Raw genomic sequence first — 19,591 nt, forward strand, 5'->3', positions numbered from 1 at the left:
GGCATCCTCGCTCTTGGGTGCCTAAGTAAACGCCTGAGGGTAATTGACGGCTTGCCCTACCCAACATTGGTATGACCTAGGAGGAAGGGAGATTTCGCCCTGCCCTTGGATTGTGGGTGAGCCCAGCTCCTTTCCAAAAATTTGTTTATCAAAAAAAAAAATTTGGCCCTTCTAAATAATTAAGGTTTTAAAGCCCTTTCTAATAGACATGGTCCCTCTCTCTAATTTTCCCAATAAAATGCCGGAGATGGTGTTGATGATACTAGGCATGAAACTGGAATCTCATTCGGCGCTGATCACGCTCGCACTTTTTTCTCAATTTCAAAATTCGGGAAAAAACGACCAAGGTTGGCACAAGGATCAGTGTAGGAGCTTCTGAGAAATTCTGAAGCTTCGTTTCGCGGCAAACAGACCAGGAATCAAAATGGTACGCTACCTCTCTCGCTGGTATTGTCCCACCCTCAATTTCTTCTTTGTATCCTCCTCTTTTCCTTAACAAATCCGCATGTCAGTCTGTCACTCTGCACACCAACCTCGGCGACATTAAGTGCGAGCTATTCTGCGACGAGGTCCCCAAGGCCTCCGAGGTCAGTTCTTGAACGGAAGCACTATTTTGTCCCCCCCCCCGGCCCCTGGTGTTTTTAATTTGACGGCAAAAACAGGGGAGAGTTGTTCCCTCCGTGTTTCAGCTCTTACAACTTTTTTTCGGGTTTCATTTATTTTTGGTGGGTTTTTTTTTGTTTGTTTATTTCTTTGGTTTCAGTATGTACTTTAACCGGGAGAGTCGTTCACTTCGGGTGAAACTGATGTTTCAGTTATTGAAGCTGATTGTTGACTATGTTAGCCTGTGGGGTTAGTTTAATATCAATTAGGAAGCAGCTTGTGTCATTCGAGGGGTGATGCAAATTATCACACTTAATTATTCCCCTTGAGATAATCATATGGATTCTCCAGACTCCTGTCGAACGGAATTGCAAATGTAGTTGGCATATCATTTCTCAAGATAACGGTGGCTTTGACGGTACATTTTGTTGGAAATACCATAAAGTTTCTTTACGTTTAAGATTAGCAGCATCCAACTTCATTTGGGGATCGTCATACTTTTTGGCTGAGTTTCTTGGCGATAAAAGCTTTGACAGAGGAGATGGATTTAGTGTATTTTTCACTTTATCTTTTGTCCTTTCACTTTGTTGTATTCTTTACTTCACCATCAGTTGTTTCTTCAAATTACTACTATAAAACCTTTCAATTACTGCACCATTTCATATGGCTTGAGCTTGAGATCTTTATTTTGCATTTATTCCTTGTTTTCCTCGTTGGTTGAAAAAAAACGAATATGATGATTGTGTTTGATGTTTTAATCTAGCTCTTCTATGGTTCTATTGATAAGCGCAGTAAATAATGATTTTCATATGATGTATTTCAATCCAGAATTTTTTAGCACTATGTGCAAGTGGTTACTATGATGGGACAATTTTTCACCGCAACATCAAAGGTTTTATGATTCAAGGTGGAGATCCAACTGGTACTGGCAAAGGGGGCACCGGTATATGGGGCAAAAAATTTAACGATGAGATTAGAGAATCTCTCAAGGTTAGTCCACTTACCTGGCAAATTACCCTGAGGCCCCCTTATCAGTTCCTTGTCTTCTTTTAGCTTCATATCTGGCATGGTCTTGTGCAAATGAAAAGAGGGAAAAAGAGAGGAGGCAAAAGAAATGAGTGTTTATTTTTTCCTGGATCATGCACATTTAAAGAGTGGACCATGATATAGCGTGTTAAGTACAATGTGAAGTTAAAGGAAACCCGGAGCTTTGTATTGGAGCTTTGTATTGTACCAACCGATCATCGATACAGTTTTAAGCTTGGTAATTTAAGTAAGCTCATTTTTTGTTTTGGAAAAGAATACCGCATTATCTTTTATGTTGTTCACCATAATTAAGATTGCACGCTGGTGATTTTCTTTATTGGCCTTTATTTTCCTTGTTTTCCCTTTTTCCGCTTTTATGTTTTCTTTCCTTATCTAGTTGGGTTTTGTTCACTGTTGCTTCCTAATTAGAGTTTTATTTATTAGGATGTGTTGGATGGCTATGTGGCTAGGAAATCTCTACACTTTATATAGTTTATACCAAAGTTCTATCAATAATATGACCTGTTTAGAAGAAATTACAGATCTTTCTTCTCTCTGACATAGAGGACAAGTTACTTTATCAGTCATGAATCCTTTTCTTCTTTCTCATCCCATCATCTCAACTCACATGTAAAGTTGGCAGCCGCTTGATCTATACAAGGTACACAAACGGTCTTGACTGCTGATGCTGCTTGCTTGCATCAGCTGAAGTTGAAACCAAGGATTTATTAATTACTCTTGGGCTAGTTTTGTAGAGGTTATTGGGAGAATTATGTGTCTGGATCCTTTGCTTTCCCATAGAGAAGTATTACTTATAGTCAAAAGGGAGGACGATAGAAAATCTTAGGCACTCCTAACATGCAGCGCAGATTTCTGATCGCTGTGCTCTAGTGATTAGAAGCTCCTAAACAAGGGATGAGGGGAAGAAAAACCAGGGAGGCGTTATTGTGAACACTGCAATGCGTCTGGGCACTCTATTTTAGGTGCTGTGAGTTGCCTGGAAAGTCTTGCTTAGAGGCAGGCTGAGAGACAAGAAGTGCTTTGGCATTTTGTGACTGGTGAAGACCAAAAACAAACTGAAAATCCCTCAATTAGTGGAGAACTATTTGATATGATATATGATTTGCCGTCAAAACTGAGACTGACAAAGTGGTAAGAACAATAATTATTACTCATACAGGTAATTTTTCTAATGCTTAAATACTCAAGTTCAGCAAGGTAATGCCTGGGTGGTGGGCTCTGGTGCCACAGATTATATGATAGTTAATTCTTGCCCTGTGCATTTTGTTCCATGTTGCTTAGAGCTAGCTGTAAAAGTTGCTGATGATTCTCTCATAGCAGTTGCTGAAGTTGTTACTGTGCAATTGAATTATTCTCTTGGCCTAAAGAGTTCCTCTGGTGCCCTAGCTGACATGCAATCTACTTTCAATAAGCAAGCTCTTTAAGGAATTGAATTGTGCTACTCATTTTTTCTTTGGAGGCTGCAAATTTCAACCCTTGGAGCTCCGTAGGATGATTGGTGTGGTGTTCAGGAGTGTTTAGGCCTCTACACAGTAACTCTTTCTACAAGGATCAATTTTGGTGATGATATGATTTTGATTATCGTTCTGGATATCCCAATATTTAATAACTCAGGAATAGGTGCACACCTATTTATTCTATAAAAATTATATGTTTTCAACATTAGGTGTTCCATTTGTCCAAACATTAGCTATTCTTGTCCAACACATAATTATATTCGTCCAAAACCTTTCTTAGTTTTGAATCATTTGAAATCAAATTCCTTTTTACCATTAAGTTTCTTAAATTTGAAGAAAGTTGTTTAGTGCTATTCTTGGTGAAGTTTTAAGAGAAAAAAGTATATACTATGAAAATTCATGTTTTAATAGCTCTCAACAGAACGGGGTCTTTCTGCTGACAGGATTCTCTCTTACTAAAATTCGATATATATTGCTTGCTGATTCTTAGGGATTTATTTTCCAAACTTGATTTTCCTTTATTTCGTACTCCATAAATATCTCTCCTGGATCACATTTAATTTTTGATTGCAGCTGACCCTATATGTAATTTGCTCTTATCCTAATGACATTGTAGAAAACTTCTCCATTTTTTCACCTTCGCAGAAAGATAAGAGCCTTCTGGAACTTACTAAAAGTGCTGTTTCCAATGGCAACTTATTTGAACAGTAGACTTTTAACCACATAAATGACCCTTTATGATTCCACTCCTAAGATTCCATTTGAGCATTCTAATCCTCATCTCTCTACCACCAAAAAAGTCTTGATTACACCGCTCTCGTGCATATCTACGATTGAGGCAAACTTGACCTGGCTTCACTGAAATATTTTATTCTTAATTATTCTCAAAAAATGGGGTATAAGCTCGATTTTCCCATCATAAGATGGTTTTTCATTGCCGTGAATATCATTTACTCGAAACACAACCTTCCATAATACATTTATTTATGGGGAGAGCCAAGCTGATTGAGCTTTTCTTCGAATTCTTTCATCTCCATCTAAACGGGTGAAGTAAGCTATCAGGAGACCTGTTCTTTTATGACCAAGTCTAATTTTGATGAGAAGGCAAATGCTATTTCATAGAAACAATTAAGTAGGTGCAAACAATTTAAAGAACCTGCTCTACATGGGTCCTGTTGATACAAGCAGAGAAACTACTAACATTAACTATCCAACCATAGAAGAATGAAAAAGGAGAAATAATGCTACTAATGTCTTCTGATAGAATACACTCCTTTTACCTATAGCTTGGGAAGCAACAAGGCGTTCTAGATCTGGCATGAAATCCTTAGGTGCGATCTACCATAGAAGATTTATGAATTCCGAAAGTGTTGATCACTTAGTTCTCATGATCTGTGGAGACTCTTGATCCTTCTCAATAGAAAAGTGAAAAGCATAGCTGCCAACCACATGAACTGATCTTCTTGGCTTTACTCTTTTTTTTTTTGGTTTTGTTTTGTTTTAAAAAAATCTGTGCTTCTAAGAGCATTGCCACACACCATGGTTAACCGTTATTGAGTAGATAGGAATATGGAATGAATTTCTCTTGTTATTTGTTAGGTGAAAGTTACAATGCTTTATATATGTACACAAAGGTAAGTGAAAGCTGAATAATTCTGTTTATTCACTTAATTGAATCAAAGAGTACGGCAGAATAAATAGATAAAAGGTTCTCTCAATAATAGGAGAGAGAGAATCCAAGATACTAGGAATAATAATGACCTAAGATTGAGGACTAATAAAGACCTAAAATCAAATTCAAATACATAATCAGATTAGATTTGATTACTCTAACAGCTGTAACTTAACCTAGATTAGATCTAGGGTTTCTTGGCCCAAAGGCCCAAATAGGGTTCTGCACTAACACTCTCCCTCAAGCTGGCAAGTAGATGTCGTACATGCCAAGCTTGCCTCTGAAGAACTCAAACTTGCTTCTATCTAGAGGCTTTGTAAGAATATCTGCCACTTTAAGATTTGACCTTATGTAGACCGGCTCAATTATATTTGCTTCAATCTTTTCTTTTATAAAGTGCTTGTCAATGTCCACATGCTTGGTCCTATCATGATGGATTGGGTTGTGAACCATTTGTAGAGCTGATTTGCTGTCACACTAGAGTTTGAGAGGTAGGTTAGTATCCATTTTCAGTTCTCCTAGGACTTGGGTTAGTCATATTCCCTCACAAACTCCATTAGCAAGAGCCCTTAGCTCAGCTTCAGCACTGCTTCTTGATACTGTTGTTTGTTTCTTGCTTCTCCAAGTAACCAAGTTATCCCACACAAAGGTAAAGTATCCTCCAGTAGACCTTCGGTTCACTTTGTCTTTTCCATGATCCGCATCTGTATAAACCACAATGTCTCGAGAGGTTCCCTTAGTGAAGAAAATTCCTCTTCCAGGGGTCATCTTTAGATACCTGATACCTTAGGATGGTATATATGGCTTCCATATGCTGTTGTGGTTGAGATGAAAATTGACTTACCACACCTACAGCATAACTTATGTCTGGTCGGGTATGAGACAAGTAAATTAACTTTCCGACCAATCTTTTGTACCTTTCAGCAGCTACAGGCACCCTATCCTTCTTGTATTCTAGACTGGTAGACGAATCCATAGGAGTTGAGGATGGCTTAGCTCCCAGCATACCTGTTTCCTTAAGCAAGTGAAGATTGTATTTCTGTTGAGACACAGATATTCCTGCCTTTGACCGAGCCACTTCCATTCCCATAAAGTATCTGAGGCTCCCAAGATCCTTTACTTCAAATACAGCTGCAAAGCTTTCTTTAGTTGCTTGATTTCCTCCAAATCATCCCCTGTCATCACTATATCATCAACATATACTATTAGAATGGAAACTTTGGACCCGGAGTGTTTCACAAAGAGAGTGTGATCAACTTGGCATTGAGCATAGCTTGAGCTTCTCACGACTTTGGTGAATTGTTCAAACCAAGCTTTGGGTGATTGTTTTAACCCATAGAGGGATTTGTGCAGCTTACTTGCCATACTTCTGTCTCCAAATTCTGCAATTCCTTCAAGAACCTTCATATATACTTCTTCTTCAAGATCCCCATTGAGGAAAGCATTCTTCACATCTAATTGATGTAGTGACCATTCAAGATTTGCTGCCAAGGATAATAAAATCCTTATTGTATTCAACTTAGCTACAGGGGCAAAGGTTTCTTGATAATCAATTCCCTGTGTTTGTGAATATTCTTTGGCCACTAGGCGAGCATTAAATTTACTTATTGTTCCATCAGCATTATATTTAATGGTAAACACCCATTTACACCCCACTGCCTTCTTACCTTCAGGTAATTTTTCAACCGTCCATGTTTGATTTTTATTCAATGCATTTAGCTCTTCATTGATCGCTTCACGCCACCTAGGATCTTGCACTGCCTCTTCAAATGTTGGAGGAATTTTTTCTTTATCCATCTTAGTGACAAAACTTTTCATACATGAGGAGAGCTTATCACAAGATATAAAATTGCTGATAGGATGAAGAGTGCACTGCCTTACCCCTTTTCTTGGAGGAATGGGCCATCCAAGATCATCAAGTTCTGGATTTGAGTTTGATTCTTGGTGTTGCCTTGAGCCAGAGGGATCTCCATTACTTGGATTTTTGGGCTGTCTTGTGCTCCTCATCCTCTTCTTCCTCTGATTCCCCAGATTCCTCAAGTTCATTACTGTTTTCTGGGGTAGTAGTACTTAGTTCAGGTCCGGGATGATTCTGGGATTGGGTTAGAGATCTGGTAGGACTTGTTTCAGGTCTATTGGGGGCAATATTAGGTGCAGTAGGTTCTGTTTCAGGTGGTATTTGAGTGGTTTCAGGTTTGGAGTTATTTTCATGGGTGTTCAAAGGTGCAGAATTATTTCCGTGGATAATTTGTGATGATTTTGGTGGGCTAAGAAACTCCCATTCCCTCTTACTCTCCCCCTAAATGGGTGGTTTCAGATAATAGGCTTGGTGCTCATCAAAGATAACATCCATGGTTACGAAGAATTTGTGTAGGGTAGGGGAATAGCACTTATAGCCTTTTTGGGAAATAGAATACCCCAGAAAAATACATTTGATGGCTTGTGGATCAAATTTGCTTCCTCCTGAATGGTGAACATAAGCTACACAACCAAAAATTTTTAAGGGCATTTGGGTGGCAATGGTAGTGTGAGGGTAGGTTTTGGTTAGGAGACCCATGGGAGTTTGAAAGTTGAATATTTTAGAGGGCATTCGATTGATAAGATGAGTGGCTGTGAGGACTGCCTCACCCCAATACGAATTGGGAACATTGTGAGCAAGCATCAAGGCATGGGTTACTTCAAGTAAGTGTCTATTTTTGCGCTCGACTGTACCATTTTGTTGTGGGGGTTTTAATACAGCTAGTTTGGTGGAGAATTCCATGGTTTTTAAGGTAGGTTTGTAGAGTAGTGGCCATGTACTCTCTCCCATAATCACTTCTTCGTATGCGTATGATTGTTTGAAATTGGGTGGTTATCATTTTGTGGAAATTGATAAAGGTAGGCACCGGGTCAGATTTTTCTTTCATGAGATATACTCATTTACCTGTGTATGGTCATCAATAAAAGTCACAAACCACTTGGCATTTGTCAATGATTTAACACGTGTAGGTCCCCAAATGTCACTATGTATTAAATTAAAAGGTTCAGAAGATTTGTGAGGCTGGCCTTTATAAGGGGATCTGGTGTGTTTTGCTAATTGGCAAATTTCACAAGATAAGATGCTTTTATTGAATTGAGGAAAAAGTTTCAACATGTACTGAAAACTAGGATGGCCTAACCTATAGTGCCATAACAACAAGTCTTTGTTTGAGGAATTGGTAAAAACAGAGAAAGTCTTCAAACTTGAATAGCACTGCATCTGAGAGCTATAAGTTTCCAAGCCATAGAGTCCCTCTAGGATCTTAGCTATGCCAATTGTCTCCCTCAACTCCAGATCCTGAAAAACACATGTAGTGGCAGAAAAATAGGCATTACAACTTTGAGTGTTTGTAATAGTTCTAACAGAAAGTAAGCTGCATTTTAATTCTGGAGCATAAAAAACATCATATAGGACTTCATTTGTTCGAGCAGTCCCAAAGCCCATAACCTTCACTGTTTTTCCATCAACCACTTGAATAGAAATATCTAATGTGCAAGGTCTAATATCCGTCAGCAAATCAGGATTACCAGTCATGTGATCAGTGGTACCAGAATCAACAATCCATAAATCTTGGCGGTGCACATCAGCTTTTAAGGCTAGGATTGTTTTACCTGTATGAGCAATATATCTTGAAGATACTGACTTTTCTTTTAGTTGATGCTTGTCCAGAATTCTTTTTAGAAGTTCTACCTCTTCTCTGTTCAGATCTGGTTCCTTTTCTGAAGTGCTGTCGACAGTTCCAGTGTATCCAGTGTATCCTCTGCTATCCTGTCATGATTTCTTGGCTGGTTTCCCATGTAATTTCCAGCATACCTCCCTTGTGTGGCCTCTCTTTCAACAATGGTCACAGCATTTGCCCTGTTTTGGTTTATCATCCTCTCTAGAGGTCTCTTTTAATGGCAATCCATGGGGTTGTTGGTTTGCCACAGTTGGAGAGTCACTAGAGGTAAGCTTTTTTCTAGTTTCTTCACTTCTTACCATGAAGAATACTTCATGCAGAGAGGGCAGAGTGTCTAGATTCATGAGCCTGCCCCTCACATCATCATATGCAGCATCTAAACCAAGCAGGAATTTAAAGATTCTATTTTCTTCTTTGATCTTTTCGTATAGAGTTGCATCTTCAGGACACTTCCACTCATGAGTATCATACATATCTAATTGCTGCCATTTAACAAACAGGTTAGAGGAAGCTTTCAATTTTCAGAATTGCTGATTTGTTTTTTGGGGATGTAAACATGTCCCTGGCCGCTTCCCATACTTCATGAGCTGTGTGGAAGAAAGAGAAGTGGCAGCTGATTTCGGTGGTCATGGAATTTATGAACCATGCCTATACCATAGAGTTCTCAGCTTCCATGTAGCAAACTTGGAGTCTGTAGCTTCTGGTTTCTTTTGTGAACTAGTTAGATAGCTGAATTTTCCTTTTCCCATCACATGCAACCTGACGCTGCTTGCCCATTGAATATAGTTCTGCTTGTTCAGTCGATGGATGGTGATAGAAACTGGATTGGCATCAGATAGGGCTTGACTGCTAGGGTTTGAAGTATTTGTCGTCAGGCCGGAAGGGTTAGTCAATGAGCTTTTTGAGCTTTGGCCATCGGCATCCAGACCAAAGCCAAATTTGATCATTGCTCTGATACCATGAAAGTTGCATAATTCTGTTTATTCACTTAATTGAATCAAAGAGTTCAGCAAAATAAATAGATAAAAGGATCTCTCAATCCAAGATATTAGGAATAATAATGACCTAAGATTAAGGACTAATAAAGACCTAAAATCAAGGAGAATAAAATCAAATTCAAATACATAATCAGATCAGATTTGATTGCTCTAACAGCTGTAACTTAACATAGATTAGATCTAGGGTTTCTTAGCCCAAAGGCCCAAATAGGGTTCTGCACTAACAGTAAGCCTAGAATCAATGCTAATAAATACTATCTGCTAACTACTAATGGAATATAATAAATACAAGATACCCATATTATCTTTACACTCCCCCTCAAGTTGGAGCATAGATGTTAATTATGCCCAACTTGTTACAAAGATAGTCGACAAAGCTTTAGTAAGTAGATCACCCAATTGATCACTAGTTCTCATATGTCCTGTACAGATAAAGTTTTCCTCGATTTTGTTTCGAATGAAGTGACAATCAATCATGACTTTAGATACACTAACATCCTCGGGATCCCTGCAGTTTGTTTTGGCAAAACACTGTTTTGGGCACCCTATAATTTCTTGTCTTATAGCAAGTGGACTTTTAGCGGTGATCCAAATCAAGCCATACATGCTAAATGGCTCTTCAGGAAATTTGGTCCACCATTTCCTAAAGTTCACCACACAAAATACAAGTCAAGCTTACTAACAAATGATGCTTCCTAAGTGCATCTGTTGATGGTAATGCATTGTTCATCAGTTTCCAGGTTCTTAAATGTCACTTTGCTTGGACTTTTTTTACTGTCTAATACCATTTAAATGCTTCTCTTGTTGGTTTGAAATTTGGATTGGCTACCTCACTATTTGAATGTAAAATAATGCTTTCTTGAATGAAGGTTTGAATGAAGATGTGGATATCGACCAAATGTTTGCCTAGTTCTCTCCTTTTAGTTGTCTGTTTTGAAATGTAATTGTGACTGGTGACTTCGTAGGAGAAAAATCAAGTGCATTAAGGGTGCTCTTGCAGCAAGAGTTTCACAAGTGTGAAGTTTACGAGTTCAAAGAAGGGAATTGTGAATTATAATCATTTAGAAGAAATATACACCAGATCTTTTGGAAGAGATTAGCATTCTTGGTTATAAGCAAGTAGAGACTCCTCTGTAGACTATATGAGTTGGGATTTTAAGAAAATAGTCCTCCTATGGATAATGGAAGATACCAAAGATTTATTGTTACTTGCACGAGGAAGAAATAATAAGTTTTTGCTATTAGCTTAGAAATTGAGTTACGGGGCATTTGCAAAGGGTTGTGGTTAAATCACCTTCAATGTGAATTGAGAATTCTGGTTGAATTTCTTATGATGTGCTTCCTCCGGTTCTTATTATAAACTTCAAAGAACTAATTCATGAGTAACAAACAATTAGTTGAAATTAGTTAAAACCAGTAAATAGGTCAGAAATGTAGTTTTGTTTCCAAATATACCCTTATAATAAATGAGAAAAATCATTAAAGAGAATGTATGGGAAAATGTGATAAGAGAGTATAGCAAATGAGAGAATAAATAATTAAGGGCAAAATTGAAAAAAATGCATTAAATGTTTAACAAACATCAAATTGAAGCTTATAAAATAGATCACACCCCTCTCCAAATTTAAAGCTTGTAAATAGGATAAGAGGGAATATTATGCCACAATATGGCCACAAATCGATATAGTGAGAAAGTGCATCATGATGAGCAAAGCATGTGAAGCTTGACTGAAATTTTATTAACAGAAGCTACAATAGGATATTTGAAATAGTTCACACACCTAATCATTACTCAATTCTTTGAAGATCTGTTGACCTGAGCCATGCCGTGGCAGAAATTTAAGTAGCAAGATGGGAGTGCTAAATTTCTACTCTCCACCTTTTTGTGCTAATAATTGTGATTTTATTGTCTTCATGGTTTTTATTACCTTTTCTTAATCTATGTTTTTGGGCTCTGTTTGCCAATGCTTTTGATCAGTAGTTTCCCATTGTATTGTGTAACGCACCGCTCATGTTTTGCCCAAAATACACAAAGGCTCGCTGCCCAGAACTGTCCAAAGGTGTCCACAAAAGTCTTGGGTAAGTCTGGAACTCTCTAGAAATGTGTGGAGCTTGTTGGGGAAGCTTGGAAGGTTCCAGAACACTATAGATAATTGTAGAGACACCTAACCCCTTTGTAAATATCTAGATATTTTTGTAGAGTATTCTAGATACAACATTGTAACCGTTGGATCAAGTAGATCTTAGCCGTCCATTGAGGAGGTGGAGAACTATAAATACCCCCTCCCCCTCATTCATTTCACACACTCAAGAAAGTGAGAGTGTTGTAAGTACTTTAAGAGATCAATACAAAGTTCTTTCTTTGAGTCTCCTATTCCTTCGTGTTCCTTCGTGAGCAGGCTGACTAGCAACTTAAGGCAAGAAGTTTGCTAGGCCGCACGGTTCGTTGGAATTAAGACCAGTCCGTGACAGTTGGTATCAGAGCCAAGGTTTGAAGATCGTTGGAACATAGAGGTAGATGGAAGGCGGAAGCGAGACTATCAATATGTCCGAGGGAGTCAAGAAGAAATCTAAATCCCAGAGATCTAGTTCAAGGGAAACCATGGAGGGTTTTGAGACACGGCTAGCCAAGGTGGAGCTTGCAATAGCCGATGGGGAGGAGAAGTTCGAGGAGATGGGGCAAAGCATGGACGAGTTCTGTGAGGAGATGCAAGCCGCCATGAACAAAGTCCTCGCCCAATGTCTTGACAGCATGAAGGCCATGGAAGAGTCTCACAGGGATGAGGTTTCTTCGATCCGTGAAGAACTCGAGAGGGTCTCACGCAAGTTAGAGAGTGCCGAAGAGGAGCTCATCTTGTGCAAGAAGGCTCTTGCACAAGGAAGTCCGTCAACGTCCGATGTAAGGACTACATCCTCTAAAGTAGATGTTCCACGACCTAAGGCTTTCAAAGGGACAAGAAATGCGAAGGAACTAGATAATTTTCTATGGAGTATGGAGCAATACTTCCGAGCGAACGTCGTTACCGACGATGCACTTAAGGTTAGCATGGCATGTCTCTACCTCGAGGACACCGCTATGGTATGGTGGAGGAGGAGACAAGGGGACATAGAGAAAGGCACTTGTACCATAGACACTTGGGCTGAATTCAAGGGTGAGCTCAAGAAGCAATTTTACCCTAGTAATGTTGAAGAAGAGGCTAGGGGTAGGTTAAGGCGTCTTCAACACAAGGGAAGCATTCGCGAGTATGTGAAGGAATTCACCGAGGTACTGCTTGAGATCCCTGACTATCCTGATAAAGAAGCTTTCTTTGCCTTTATGGATGGATTGCAACATTGGGCTAAACTTGAGATCCAGAGACGTGGTGCTCAAGACTTGACCACCGCTATCTCCATTGCTGAGTCCCTTATTGAGTTCAAGAAACCCGAGAAGCCAAAGCTGAAAGACAAGGGCGGCAAGGGAAAGAGTGGGGGAGAGCATCACCGAGGCAAGGAGATCACGGACAAGTCGAAGGGTCCCAAGGAGTACAAAGCTGGGGAAAGGCCATCACTTAAATGCTTCTTTTGTGAAGGACCACATAAAGCAAGGGATTGCCCAAAGAAGGCTAAACTTTCAGCATTAATCGAGGAAAGGGAGGAACGGGAACGAGAAGAGGAGAAAGTAGGATCCCTACAACTCCTCAATGCAATTAAGGCAAAGGTGGAGATGCCCAAGTCCGGAAGGAAGGGACGGTTATTTGTGGAAACCGAGATTGGAGGACACACCGTCAAAGCACTTGTGGACACGGGAGCTTCCAACAACTTCCTTAGAGTGGAAGAGGCTAAAAAGTTGGGCATTCACTACCAAGGAGAACGTGGTTGGCTTAAGGCAGTCAATTCAGGATTGAGGGCTACCTTTGGAGTTGCTCGCGATGTCAAGGTAAGCCTGGGCGATTGGAACGGCCTCGTAGACTTCTCCATTGTCACCATGGATGACTATCCAATTGTCTTGGGTATGGAATTCATGGACAAGGTTAAGGCCGTGCCAATCCCCTTTGCCAACACGATGTGCATCTTGGAAGAAGGTAACACCCGACTAGTACCTCTAGAACGGGAAACCCAACTCCGAGAGAAGCAGATTTCGGCCATGCAACTCTCCAAAGGCATAAAGAAGAAGCAGCCCACATATCTAGTTGCTTTGGAGAAGAAGCAGTAGCCTCGCCAACTAAAAACCTCCGAGGTGTATTGAGCATGTCCTAGAAGAATTCAAGGACATGATGCCGCCCGAGTTGCCCAAGAGGTTGCCACCAAAGAGAGAGGTGGACCACAAGATAGAGTTGGTGCCTGGTGCCACACCACCTGCGGCAGTGCCTTACCGTATGGCGCCCCCAGAGCTTGAGGAACTTAGGAGGCAATTGAAGGAGTTGGTGGACATGGGATATATCCGTCCATCAAAAGCACCTTATGGAGCCCCGGTATTGTTCCAGAAGAAGCATGATGGGTCACTTCGGTTATGCATCGACTACCGGGCGCTTAACAAGATCACAGTAAAGAACAAGTACCCAATCCCACTTATTGCCGATCTCTTTGATCAACTTGGCCAGGCTCGTTGGTTTACCAAGTTGGATCTAAGGTCGGGATATTATCAAGTACGGATAGCCGAGGGAGACGAACCAAAGACAACATGTGTCACGAGGTATGGTTCGTATGAATTTCTTGTGATGCCTTTCGGACTCACAAATGCACCAGCAACATTTTGCACCCTCATGAATCGAGTCCTACAACCGTTCTTGGACAAGTTCGTGGTGGTATACTTGGATGACATTGTCATTTATAGCAAGACGTTGGAGGAGCACGTGAAGCATCTTAGGCAAGTCTTCCAAGTCCTCAGGGAGAACGAGTTGTACGTCAAGAAGGAGAAATGTGCCTTTGCTCAATAGGAAGTAACTTTCTTAGGGCACATTGTCGGAGGGGGCAAACTACGGATGGATGAGTCCAAGGTGCGTGCTATACAGGAATGGGAGCCGCCAAGGAAGGTACCCGAACTTCGTTCTTTCCTTGGATTGGCCAACTATTATCGAAAATTCATCAAAGGTTACTCTGCGATAGCCGCTCCCCTCACTGATCTTTTAAAGAAAAACCGAGTATGGGATTGGGATGATAAGTGTCAAGCCGCTTTTGAGGAGCTGAAAGCAGCCGTGATCAAGGAACCGGTGTTGGCCTTGCCTGACCACACCAAACCATACGAGGTACAAACGGATGCTTCGGACTTTGCCTTAGGAGGAGTCCTAATGCAAGAAGGTCATCCGGTGACTTACGAGAGTCGTAAGCTCAATGATGCAGAACGGCGTTACACAGTCCAAGAGAAGGAGATGACGGCCGTGGTGCATTGCCTGAGAACGTGGAGACATTATTTGCTGGGTACCAAGTTCATTGTGAAAACCGATAATGTCGCCACGAGTTACTTCCTTAAGCAGAAGAAGCTTACACCGAAGCAGGTAAGGTGGCAAGCCTTCTTAGTAGAGTTTGACTTTGTGATGGAGTACAAGCCAGGAAAAGGGAACGTCGTGGCCGACGCATTGAGTAGAAAGGCCGAACTTGCCTCCATCACTAGCCCGAGTTTCCCTTTGGTTGATCGAGTCAAGGAGGGACTAAAGCACGACCCACAAGCCAAAAGTTTGATGGAATTGGCAAGTCAAGGAAAGACACGCCGGTTTTGGCTTGAGGATAGGGTGCTTATAACCAAAGGAAACCGAGTGTACGTGCCGAAATGGCAAGGCTTAAGGAAGGAGATCATTAAGGAGTGCCATGACTCGAGGTGGGCTGGACATCCTGGAGTTCGACGCACGATGGCACTCATTGAGCGAGCATACTTTTGGCCCCAGATGCGAGATGATGTAGAGCTCTACGTGAAGACTTGTCTTGTGTGTCAGCAAGACAAGGTGGAACAGCGCCCCGTTTCTGGCTTACTAGAGCCACTTTCGATTCCCGAGAGACCATGGGAAAGTATTTCCATGGACTTCATCACTTGTTTACCGAAGACAGAAGGATGCAGCAACATTATGGTGGTGGTGGACCGGTTTAGCAAGTATGGAGTGTTCATACCAGTCCAAACCAAATTCACTGCAGAAGATGCTGCAAAGTTATTCTTCAAGTTCGTGGTAAAGTATTGGGGCATACCAAAGACTATTGTGAGCGATCGGGACACTCGCTTCACAGGAAGATTTTGGATGGAGCTCTTCAAAATTATGGGGTCCGAACTTAACTTTTCCACAAGCTTTCACCCACAGACCGATGGCCAAACGGAGAGGGTGAACGCTTTACTTGAACTATACTTGAGGCACTATGTAAGTGCCAACCAGAAGGACTGGGTTAAGCTCTTGGACATTGCCCAATTTTCATACAACTTGCAGAAAAGTGAATCAACTGGGTCAAGTCCGTTCGAGTTAGCCACGGGGCAACAACCGATGACTCCGCACACTTTAGCTGTTGGCTACAAAGGCCTGAGTCCTTCAGCTTTCAAGTTTGCCAAGGGGTGGCATGAAAAATCAGACATGGCAAGGGCGTACTTAGCTAAGGCCGCGAAAAAGATGAAGAAGTGGGCCGACGCTAAGAGGAGGCACTTGGAGTTTGAGGAAGGTGACTTAGTCATGGTAAAGCTCCTTCCTCATCAAAGCCGAAGGTTCGCCAAGGTTCATAAAGGGCTAGTGAGGCGCTATGAAGGACCGTTTCCTATAGAGAAACGCATCGGTAAGCTAGCATATCGCTTGACTCTACCTTCACACTTGGAGATGCATCCTGTTTTTCACGTAAGTCTACTGAAGCCATACAACAAAGACAAGGATGAACCAAGTAGAGGTGAGTCTAGAAGAGCCCCTACAGCAATTACTGCGGTGCCAGAACAGGAAGTTGAGGAAATCCTCGCGCACCGAGTAATACCGAGACGTGGGAGTCATCCGAGCTACATTGAATACTTTGTTAAATGGAAAGGGTCTCCCGATAGTGAAGCAAGCTGGGAACACGAGCTGGCTTTATGGGACTATAAGGAGAAGATTGAGGCATACAAGAGGGATGCGCCGAGGACGTCGCCACATTAAATGGGGGAGAATGTAACGCACCGCTCATGTTTTGCCCAAAATACACAAAGGCTCGCTGCCCAGAACTGTCCAAAGGTGTCCACAAAAGTCTTGGGTAAGTCTGGAACTCTCTAGAAATGTGTGGAGCTTGTTGGGGAAGCTTGGAAGGTTCCAGAACACTATAGATAATTGTAGAGACACCTAACCCCTTTGTAAATATCTAGATATTTTTGTAGAGTATTCTAGATACAACATTGTAACCGTTGGATCAAGTAGATCTTAGCCGTCCATTGAGGAGGTGGAGAACTATAAATACCCCCTCCCCCTCATTCATTTCACACACTCAAGAAAGTGAGAGTGTTGTAAGTACTTCAAGAGATCAATACAAAGTTCTTTCTTTGAGTCTCCTATTCCTTCGTGTTCCTTCGTGAGCAGGCTGACTAGCAACTTAAGGCAAGAAGTTTGCTAGGCCGCACGGTTCGTTGGAATTAAGACCAAGTCCGTGACAATTGGGATGAGCCAAGCAGCTATTTGGCTAGTAAATTTCTCTTCTTTGTACCCTGATCTCGTAATAAAATGGGAGAGTCAAGGAACTATTTGAACCCTAACCTTTTTAGCCAAAATTATCACAATTTTGAGGTAGGGAGGCCTTTCAAGCAACTTAGTTTTATCTGCCAATGTTAGTTATCCTCTTAGAGTTAAATAGTGAACCCTTAACTTGTTCTGCCAAAATTAGCATAATTATCTTGGGAGACCTTTCAAAACAACTGCTTAGTGTCATATAATAATGTGTCATACGGTCAAGTTAACTTGTACACTTAGACAAGATTTAGGGTTTGTGACAGTTGAACCAATGAGCCTGCTTTTCGCTCAATTCTCTGGCCTCACCCTAACTGAAAGTGAAGGAAAATGGAGTCTAAAGAACTGCATTATTCTTCTTAGCAAGCAATTATTCCTATTCTTGCTGCAAAACACAGGCAGCTTAATTGACCTTTCACACTCTGGTTCTGCTGCAATTCTGTGGTGGCTGAACATTTTTTCTTTATTTTGCAATAAAGACTTGTTAGTCATTGTATGTTATTTTAATATTGATTTTTGTTTATTGGATATGAGATTGCTTCTGGTTGTTGTAGCCGTCCCTTCTTACAGAGATGCAAGCTTGGCTGGAAAATGTTTTGTAGTCAAATGAAACTGTCTTCCAACTCTTTTTACATTGTAGCGTCTTACGGGAATAATATTGATGCTTTCATAATGTGAGCATCAGTTATTAGTCTTTATCTGCCTGCTGCAAGCTATAGCAGGATAACAGAATTGGTTTGCTACCCTGTAGAACTGTGATGGCCTAGTATTCTTTTAAACTTTTTAATTTTGCAATTTCAGCACAATGCGAGGGGGATATTGTCAATGGCTAACAGTGGTCCGAATACTAATGGAAGCCAATTTTTCATAACGTATGCAAAGCAGCCACATTTGAATGGACTGTATACCGTGTTTGGCAAAGTAATTCATGGATTTGAAGTACTTGATCTTATGGAAAAGGTATATTCTATATTTTCTCATCATTCTTTTTCTGAAAAATAATTTGCATTGAAGATCTATATGGGTGTGGAACTTTTATGGTCTAGGCTCAACTTGGCTGCCATATTACGCCTACATCCCTCTCTGTCTTTAACTTCACGACATAGGAAAGGGAAAACAATTGATGAAAAGGGAAATGGTTGGAGAAAATGACAATATACTTATCTTGTGCAGACTCAAACGGGCCCAGGGGATCGACCACTTGCTGAGATAAGGCTGAACCGGGTAACAATACATGCTAATCCGCTGGCTGGTTAGACATACTGCAGATCTGCATTTTGTAAAATTTAAGGAACTATTTCCAATACTAAATCTAGCAAATTGACGACGAAGGAAGGGAACCCACAATCCATTGAGCACTTGTTTTTACAGTTGGCTGATGTAGATAAATCCTTTTGATGATTTGTACTAGTTAAGAGCTATGACACTGCATGTTCATAGCTTGTGATAAATCCGTTGGATCCAGATTGTTGGCCGGTTATACATTTTAGATTCCATCAAATATTTTGCATGATCTGTTGGCCTTAATGAATTAGGCCTGGATAGTACACCTTCCTATCTTGTCCACTGGTTCTGCATGAGCAACCATTATAGACGCCACTCAACAACTACCTGATTTAGTGATTTCATGAGGGCTGATTTCCAGAATGATCTTTCTAGTACCTCTCATCTGGTGCCGGTGCCGGCTGTTAGTTCAAAGATCTTCAGATTAATTGAGGTTTTTCACTTAATTTGGTGATCCAGATCCGTTTCTGCAGTTATATTCTGTCATTTGTGTCATTCTGGTTTCTGTTCTCTGATTGCTGCTATCCTTATTTGGTTGTGATATCTGATTCAAATTGTGACTAAGGTTCCTGTTCAGTTCTCAATATCAATTCAGAATTTCAAGATCGTTTGAGGTATTATTCTTCTTACTGATATTATTTCCAGCACTGCTTTGTCATTTTCTTGCTATTCTTGAGTATTTGCTGGTGTTGGTTGGATTCTTTTAAGGAACATTTATTTCATTTAAACGAAAAAAGTCTGATTTCTGTTCAGTCATTTTTGCTGTCTGAAGTGCGTTCTGCTGTTTACACTAATTTCAAGTGGTCCTAGTGGTGAGTATTCCCGCCTGACCTGGAATGGATCCCCAGCAACGGTGCTAGTTTAATAAGCCAGTCGTATGGCTATCAATTTTCCATAATTACTCTCTATAGAAAAGGATGAACAATCCTAGGTCGATCTCTTGGTCAGTAGCTCTTAAAAAATTCAGATTAAATGCAGTGATTTACAAATTAAAATCAGAAATGACCGAGTGGCAGAACTGAATTGAAGCAACCAAAGAATTAAACTAGCCGACTTGTTTATTTGATTTTTTTTTTTTGTTTATTAAGAACTGAGAAATAACAGTGCAGAAAACTAGAAGAAGATTAATAAGATCAGAAGAGATTACCTCCTAGGAGTTTTACCTGGCCATCGTTGCTTATCAAAGGAATGGAGTGAAAAG

At 40.7% G+C, this 19,591-nt stretch overlaps 1 protein-coding gene across 2 annotated transcripts; it reads left to right on the forward strand.

Moving 5' to 3' along the window:
* Nucleotides 1-275: 275 nt before the first annotated feature.
* On the forward strand, nt 276-18,993 carry LOC114745827 (peptidyl-prolyl cis-trans isomerase CYP18-1). 2 transcript variants are annotated; one of them, XM_028933991.1, is made up of 5 exons: nt 276-427; nt 513-587; nt 1,432-1,593; nt 17,908-18,066; nt 18,280-18,993. In XM_028933991.1, exons 1-5 carry the CDS (start codon nt 425-427, stop codon nt 18,361-18,363), a joined length of 483 nt encoding a protein of 160 aa, XP_028789824.1. In that variant the 5' UTR covers nt 276-424; the 3' UTR covers nt 18,364-18,993. The 2 variants fall into 2 exon arrangements, with proteins under 2 accessions (XP_028789824.1, XP_028789833.1); XM_028934000.1 differs by lacking the exon at nt 513-587.
* Nucleotides 18,994-19,591: the final 598 nt, after the last annotated feature.

The sequence above is a fragment of the Neltuma alba genome, unplaced genomic scaffold (genome assembly GCF_004799145.2).
Source record: "Neltuma alba isolate B1F8T4 unplaced genomic scaffold, ASM479914v2 tig00000790_pilon, whole genome shotgun sequence".
NCBI classification, from domain to species: Eukaryota; Viridiplantae; Streptophyta; class Magnoliopsida; order Fabales; family Fabaceae; genus Neltuma; species Neltuma alba.